Here is a 7,954-nt window from a genome sequence, read left to right on the forward strand (position 1 = left end):
GCGCAGGCGAAGGAGAAAAATGAATGCCCAAGAACAACTCCTGGAGCAGAAAAAAACTCCAGCCTGGCAGCGGCAATGGAAAAAGGAGCTGGGATCCATCCTCCCGGCTCCTTGTTCACATGGAGCCGAAGGAAGACAATCGCCTTCACAGTGTCCCGGGGTCAGGCAGCCCCCAGGTGTGTGGGGGAAGTGTCTCAGCTGAGCTGCCACGGCCTTTGCCCCTTGAGGGTTGTGGGGCATGAACGCCCTAGCTTGGCAGGGGGTGGCTCGCAGACTGCCCCACGGGGTCGCACCCCACCCCTCTCCCAGAGGCTAGAAAGAGGCAGGCAGGATCCAGTGGGCTCCTGGTGAAGAGGGCGGCTTGTGCAGGTGGAGGCGAAATAGTCCCCTGCGGGGAGTGTCCCCAGCCCTCCTGCCTTCTCCTTTCCCCAGTGGCCCTGGGGCAGCAGGGGCTCCCTGCCCCCTTTCCCCCAGGCAGCATCCTCCAGCCTGCACTGCTGCGGCAGGGCAGGGCAAGGGCTGCAGCTCCCCTTGCCCCCCCCGGCTGCACCCCTGCCTCCCCCGGCTCCGGGGCAGCAGAGATGCAGCCAGCCGCGGGCTCCCGGCCACCCCCACGCCGGGCTCGGGGCCCTGGGGCCAGGATCGGGGATGCGGGGTGCGGCGGGGACCCCCACCGGGCGCGGGAGGCGGAGGCGGGGGCCGGGCCGGGCCGGGCCGGGCGGGGGCGGTGACAGCGGCGCAGGTCGGGCTATAAAGCGGCGCCGCAGCCCGGGGCCGGCAGCGCGGCGCTGGCAGCAGGCAGCTCCGCTCGACTCGGCTCCGCTCCGCTCCGCTCCGCTCCGCCCGGCCCCGATCCCGGCCCCGATCCCGATCCCGGCGGCGGCAGCATGCGGCTCTGGCCCGTGGTGGCGGGCGGGCTCCTGCTGGCACTGCTGGCCCAGCCCGCGCCGCAGCCCCCGCGCCAGGTAGGGCCCGGCGGGCCGAGCTCCGGCCGCTCTCCAGCCCGCGGGTGCTGAGCGCGGCGCCCGGCCGCGGAGCGGCGCCTGCGAGCCGGGCGGGCCGCGAGTCGCGGGAGCGGGGCCGGGACCCCGCACGACGGCTGTCGCGGGGCCGGGACCTTGCATTGCACGGGGATCGGGGTTGGAGGTCGGGTCGGGATTGGGGCAGGACCTTGCATTGCACGGGGCTCGGGGCCGGAGCGCGGGTCGGGACCTTGCATTGCACGGGGCTCGGGGCCGGAGGTCGGGTCGGGACCGGGACCTTGCATTGCACGGGGAGCGGGGCCGGAGGTCGGGTCGGGACCGGGACCTTGCATTGCACGGGGCCCGGAGCCGGAGCGCGGGTCGGGACCTTGCATTGCACGGGGAGCGGGGCCGGAGGTCGGGTCGGGACCGGGACCTTGCATTGCACGGGGCTCGGGGCCGGAGCGCGGGTCGGGACCTTGCATTGCACGGGGAGCGGGGCCGGAGGTCGGGTCGGGACCGGGACCTTGCATTGCACGGGGAGCGGGGCCGGAGGTCGGGTCGGGACCGGGACCTTGCATTGCACGGGGCCCGGGGCCGGAGCGCGGGTCGGGACCTTGCATTGCACGGGGAGCGGGGCCGGAGCGCTGGTCGGGATTGGGGCCAGGATCTTGAGTTGCACGGGGATCGGGGCCGGAGGTCGGGTCGGGGCCGGGACCTTGCATTGCACGTGGGGTCGGGACCTTGCACTGCACGGGGCTCGGAGCCGGGGCCGGGCGCTGACACCTCTCGCTCCCCGCAGGCCGGGCGCGGCGCGCTGCGGGCGGCGGAGGCGGCGGCGCTGGAGGCGGGGGGCGGCGGCGCCCGGGCGCGGGGCTCGCGGCCGCTGCGGGAGGCCGGCCCCAAGGAGCGGGAGCGGACGCGGAGCTTGGCGCGGCTGCTGCACGAGACGCCCGGCCCGGGCCGCCGGCTCAAGGGCGTCAGCAAGAAGGGGCTGGCCCGGGGCTGCTTCGGCCTCAAGCTGGACCGCATCGGCTCCCTCAGCGGCCTGGGCTGCTAGACCCGGTGAGTGCGGGCGGCGCAGCCGGGAGCAGATAGCAGAGCGGAGGAGCAGGCGGGGAGCGCAGGGCAGGAAACAAAGCGGAGCGGCAAGCGGGCCAGGGACAGGGAGCGGTAAGCGGAGCAGATCCCGCCCAGGGCACCGGGCAGAAAGTAGAGCAGCCGCTTAGCTGGGGAGCACGGGGCAGGGAACAGGAGAGGGGGCAGGAAATAGAAAGCAGATTGGGCAGGGAGCAGAAAGCAGAGCCGCGAGGAGCAGAGGATCGGTGCGGCACCCAGGGCCAGTGCAGGGCCAGGTTGTGGTGCACCTGCCGTAAAGACCCCCCCACGCTCTCACCCTAAGCGCTTGAAGTGGACGGAAGCCACTTCTCTCTCTCCCAGGAGGGCCCAGGGGCGCTGCAGAGCCCACCCAGCAATGCCCGGCTTTGATCAGCCCCTCGGATAGATGCAGCATCACCCACCCGGTGCTATGGAGGGGGCTGCCTGCAGCGCCTGGGCTGGTCCCCGCAGCCAGGGTCCCCATAAGGCCTCATCGGGGCACTTCCCAGCAGAGGCCAAAACAATAGAAAAGTTAGGTGGAAAACCAGAACCCCCCTGCCCAAACCTGCCCCTTCTTGCACCCTCAGCTGGGAAACAGGCTGCTCTAGTGGCTCACTCTGTGGGAAGACAAGTCTTTTGCCCCCACGCCCGAATCAGCGCCTGACTAGTCCCTCTGTGTCATCAGTGGCAGGGCTGCGGCAGCCAGCGCCTGCACCAGCCTGGGGGTGCTTGGGGCTTGCAGCCGAGCTGGGCTGTAGCACAGGGCTGCATGGTCAGGGGTCACGGTCCCACTCGCCCCCATGCTAGCTGCATCCCTTTGGGCAAACAGCTCCTCTCTGGGCTCCAATGACCTCCGCAGTGTAGGGGTGCATATCATAGTGTGGGGCTGGCTGCCCTGGTAGTAAGCGGAGAGTGAGGACAAGGTGAGGGCACATCGCTCCCAGGATCACTGAGACCCAGGCCATGCAGGGGAGCTCCCTCCTCTGCTGGGGCTGCCGGTTCAGCAGAGCAGGAGCCACCCTCGTGTTAAGTGAGGAAGAGTATCCAGGGACATGGCCTGGGCTAGAGGCTGTGCCGGCCTCTTCTTGGCTGTCAGCACAGGTCCTCCAGTACATGGCCCACCCCAGAGCCTGTGCCCAGGACCTTCCCCGAGCCCGCCATCAGCATCAGGTCTCCCAGACTGACTGCCCTACCTGAGGTCCCCAATTCTGCTCTCCACTGTGACAGCCCCTTCAGCCAGGGCACGCTCCTAAATCATCTATTTCACACAGGGCTGAGCGATGCGGGGATAAATCAAGGGGCCTGGGCCCCCATCGGTGGCTCTGGCCACCTCCCCCCAGCCGTGGCCGGCACCTGTACGCTTGGGGTCATTATAATTAGCGCTGCCACTGCTTTGAAGCTTTGGCCAAAGCTTGGAAGAGCATATATGCTCCCCACACCTGTGTCCTGGGGGCAGAGCACAGAGCACCGGTGGAGCACAGTCCCTGCCAACAGCAGTCCCAGCCCCAGCTGGAGTGATGCATTAGGACCTTACTGGGATATTGGGCTCTTCAGCAGTAGGATACTCGCGGCAGGGGCTACAGTGACAGCACAGTGCATAGAGATTCCTAGGGAGAGGCCCTGCCTGGCAAGTGGCTCTAATTAGCCTGTTAATTAGCAGGCAAGCTGAACTGATTAAGTCCAACCTGGTAGTTTGCTGGCCCTCTCTGCGGTAAGCCCAAGGAATTGGAAGATGGTGTGGAGGCTTGATGCTGCCTCCACCCCACTGTAAAGCCCTGTGGCTGCCTTCCTAGCCGTGCACTTGATTACACCTGTAGAAGAGCCCAGTTTGGTGCAGATTTCCAGTGGCTTATTTCCCATTTAAACCAGACTCTTGGGGACTCCTTGGGAACTTAACAGAGGCAGCGTCCGAGTGTAGCCGCCCCATCAGAGGTGTCCAGCAGAAGCCAGCTCCTTCTGCTGGAGCACGTGGCACAGCTCAAACTCATGTGCTGGAGCTTAGCAAAGTGGGCAGGATGGATCTCAGGCATAGGACCAGTCCATTAATTTCTGTACCAGGAAGCCCCTTCCCCAGGCCTTGAATCCATTTGGGGCTGGGGCAAGTCAGTGCGCGGGGGCCCTGTAAACACCCCAGCAGCCTGTGCACCTGCGCTGTGCACCAAAGGGTCAGTAACCGCTGTGGCTCCTCTCCTCCAAGCAGGGAATGACCGGTTGGCTCCTCAGTGCCAGCAGAGCCAAGGGCCCATCTATTCCCACTGTCCCCATGGCAGGTGGGTACTTTACAGGTCAGCACAAGAGGGCCAGTCCGTGCCCTGCAGCGACTGAGCTGGGCACAGAGAGCCAGCTCCTGCCCTGGGGTAAACTGGCCTGGCTTTGCTGAAGCCAGCTGAGTGTGGCTGATTTACACCTGGGCTGTCTGGCAGAACAAGGCAGACAGATCAGAGATTCAGGTCAGGCCAGGCTGGAGCTCATGCTAACACTGAGCTGGCGTTTCACAGGGGCTCAGACACAGAGGCCAGACGGGGAGTGTGGGGGAGCTGAGGGGGGACACAGGCAAGTTGGCAGCAGCACCAGGCAGCCTGACCCCAACGGGCGCATGTCCCTCAAAACTCAGGACCCCCCTCCATGGATTAATACCCAGCCCAGAGCACAACCCCCTCGTGCATCCTCTGATGACTTACCCACTTCACAAGCTGCCGGGCAGAGCGATGACTTCAGACAGGATCCCTGCTCCTGGGCTCATTTCCCTCCTCCTTTTCCAGGGGCTTGTTGCAGGTGCAGCCTGTCAGGGTCCGTAAGGCTTTAGGCAGGTGGGAAGTGCCAGGAAAGTCAGGAAAAACCCAAACAGCTCTGCTCTGTGGGGCTTCACACAGCTTTAGGGCAGCACCAGCAGTTCAGATGGAGCTCTCCCAGCGGGTGGATGGGCCCCTCTCCCCGAACAGGTTCAACTCCCAGACTGCCAGGTCAGCACTGCCATTGATCTGCCTCTCTCGGGATTGTTCCAGAGGGGATGGATAGTGAGGGAAATGCTCACGGGCTTTCTCCTCCTCTGGTTTGTCCCAGGGCTTTGGACTGACAGCACAATTCTCCCCGGCCCCACATGGCCGTCTCCCGACCACCACCCAGAGGAACAGGGAACCCCAGGACTGCACAGAAGACCCGGCTGCATTTGGATTTGTGGTACGAGGAGCCGTGGCACCAGCTGTTTTGATTGATGTTATTTCTTATGATTAAAAAAGAAAAAAATCTTCTCTCTCTCTCATATATCCGATATATAACACAAGTGCTCCCCAGGACCGCGGGGCCCGGGCTTTCCCCGAGAGACTGATGAAGCCAGCTGTATACCGTTGCTGTTTGTAAATTCATGTCCTGCATAAATGTATTTATGTTGTAAAGCTATTTATATATTGTTTATAAAGAGATATTTATAAAAAAAAATTATTTATGTAACTGACGGAAACGTCGAGCAGTGTAACTTTTTTTTTGTCCTAAATAGTTGAAAGATGTAAAAAAAAAAAAAAAAAAAAAAATCCCACCCCCCCCACCAAATAATTATTCCATGTGGCATTTTGCAGCCTGTCTTTCTTTCTCCAATTAACTCACAGCTTATATTTCTGAAATGGCTGGATTCATTCAGGTGAACAGAGCTGTCCAGCATTAGCTGTGCAATATTTAAGAGGGGCCCCCAGAAGGTGTGATTTACACTGTGACCCCACAGTTAATATGGGCTTAGCTGCGAATTGCTTTCATTCAGGAGCGTGAAAATGATGTCAAGCAGGAGGGTCCTGATGCTGTGGCCCTCCAGGTCTGCACCGGTAGGCGCGGCGTCTCAAGCAGCATATTCCCAGGCTAGAGCCCAAAGTGGGCTACAGCAGGTTAAAATCTGCAATCAGTCGCGCTGCCAAGCTTTCCCCTGGATTTGCAGTGGTGAAGCCAAGCAGAATTTGGCCCATTTGTTTCAATAGGGATTTTGCCTACATGTGATCTACAGGATCGCACCCTTCACTCCTTTACTAGAGTAATAGAAAATGAGGGCTGGAAGGGACCTCAGCGGGGCACCGAGTCCAACCCCCTGCTCAAAGCAGGACTGGTCCCAACTGTGGCAATTCTCAGCCTTCTCAGACTGAAACCCCTCCTTGAAAAATGCCAGCTCCGTTTTCCCTCGTTTTCTGCTTACAAAAATACTAGAGCAGCAATTCTGTTGCAAAGAACTTAGAAAGGCAGCAATGGGGCAGACTGGCTTTAACATCACAGAGTCCTCTTTGAAATCTCTGGGTTGATGTTGAGAATCCGGTAGGTATTTGCACACCTCGTGGTGCTAATATATATATATAATATACTCACAGCACAGCACCCTTAAAAGGATCTTAGGACACCCTGATTGAGAGTCACTGCTTTAGCAGATGTACCACATAAGCACTGAGCATGGAGCTGGAGTCCTCCAAAGACTCAGCGAGCTTTGGACCAGACCTGGGATACATTAGTGGGAAACAGCCTGTCGCGCTGGGTGATGCTGTTATTCTAAGACCACGGGTTATTAAGCGCCTTGTTGATAGCCCCATCCTCCCCACGGCCTCTGCTCAGCTATGAGCCCCTTGCTCCAGCAGGGAGATTTATTGAACCATGCCTAGGACAACACACAGACAGACCAAAGTTTACGGAGCGCGGCCTGACAGGGCTTTGTGGCTGCAGCTGCTGCCACCGCTTCTCGCTATGGAAAGTGCGCGGAATAGATCGTTAAAAGGACTCTGAGCTTTAGAGGAAACAGAAGTGAGGGGAAGAAGGCAAGCAAAACTCTTGCACGAGGGCTCTGTGGTCTCTTCCTTCCCAGAGCTGTAGGAGCTGCGCAGCACAGCCTGCTTGGGAGGGCTTTGGCAGCCCCAAATCCCAGCCCTGCTACAACCAAGACCCCAGGTCCCTACCAGTAAAGTCACAGGGTCTAGGTGCCCGGCATGGGGTAAAGACCCCCGTAGAGCCATTGAGACCCAGGGACAGAGTGACTGCCTCCACTATCAACCATCAGGGAGCCAGAGAAACCTGCAGCCAGGCCCTCCCTGCCCCACGTCTGCAGGAACAGCAGATGTGCCGGGCTTGCAAAGGCTGCGTCTGTGCCACTGACAGCTCCATCCTCTGGTTCCTGCCCTTCCACAGGACATTTGTGCCTTGTCGGAGGCAACACGTCAGCTGTGCCCGATTCACAGGTAGCCTTAACCCAAAGTGCACAGAGACAGGCCAGAGGGGAGGCCAGTGGGACCTATGGCATCTCCTGCTGGGAGCCAAGGGGAGCTCGGAGCATCCTCCCCAGAGACTTCTCCAGGCATTTGAATTTGTTGCCTGCAAAGCCCTGCTAATTGGAGCTCTCGACACCAAGCACATCCCACAGCTCCTGGTCTATGGACTTGGCCCCCATCCTCTCCCCACAGACCCTTGGAGGAAAGGACAGCTGCCTCTGAGCCCCGTGATAGATTCCCTTATACTCTAGGAGGGGGCATCACACCAAGCCCTGGGGAAAGCAGAGAAGCCACTGCTGGCTGCAGCCCTCCAGGGTAGGAGAGCATGATAGGGCAGGGAGGGGGGGGTGGCTCTGGTACATCTCAGGGTTGCACTTCCTGCATATTAGGGGGAGAGACTGACACAGTACGCGAGGAGCTGGTCGACTGCCTAATGAGGGATGGGATATACTTCTCTTGCAACCATACTTCTGTCACGTCCAACAACCAGGCAGCAGCTGGTGGGAAGCATTCAGGGGCCTGGCTTGGGTGGAGGGGTCTCTGTCCCAGGCCCAGGGGCTCATACCACAGGCTCCAGGCCGCTGGCCGGCACTTGTGAACTCCATGGTTTACTCCTCAGGCGAGACCAAGCGCAGCACAGCACAGCAGCTGATGCCTTCTCCC

The 7,954-nt window shown here is 61.0% G+C and overlaps 1 protein-coding gene across 1 annotated transcript; it reads left to right on the top strand.

Moving 5' to 3' along the window:
- Window positions 1-794: 794 nt before the first annotated feature.
- On the top strand, window positions 795-5,524 carry NPPC (natriuretic peptide C). Its single transcript, XM_059731233.1, has 3 exons — window positions 795-965; window positions 1,765-2,027; window positions 5,124-5,524. The coding sequence occupies exons 1-2, from the start codon at window positions 888-890 to the stop codon at window positions 2,020-2,022; spliced, it is 336 nt and encodes a 111-aa protein (XP_059587216.1). The 5' UTR covers window positions 795-887; the 3' UTR covers window positions 2,023-2,027; window positions 5,124-5,524.
- The last annotated feature ends 2,430 nt before the right edge of the window (window positions 5,525-7,954 follow it).

This window comes from Alligator mississippiensis, chromosome 7 (assembly GCF_030867095.1).
Source record: "Alligator mississippiensis isolate rAllMis1 chromosome 7, rAllMis1, whole genome shotgun sequence".
Lineage (NCBI taxonomy): Eukaryota > Metazoa > Chordata > Crocodylia > Alligatoridae > Alligator > Alligator mississippiensis.

Excerpts from the sequence above, each read along its gene's own strand:
- NPPC (XM_059731233.1), top strand. The coding sequence starts at position 888 with ATGCGGCTCTGGCCCGTGGTGGCGGGCGGGCTCCTGCTGGCACTGCTG. Across the intron at positions 966-1,764 it reads CGCCGCAGCCCCCGCGCCAG|GCCGGGCGCGGCGCGCTGCG; the intron begins GTAGGGCCCGGC and ends CGCTCCCCGCAG.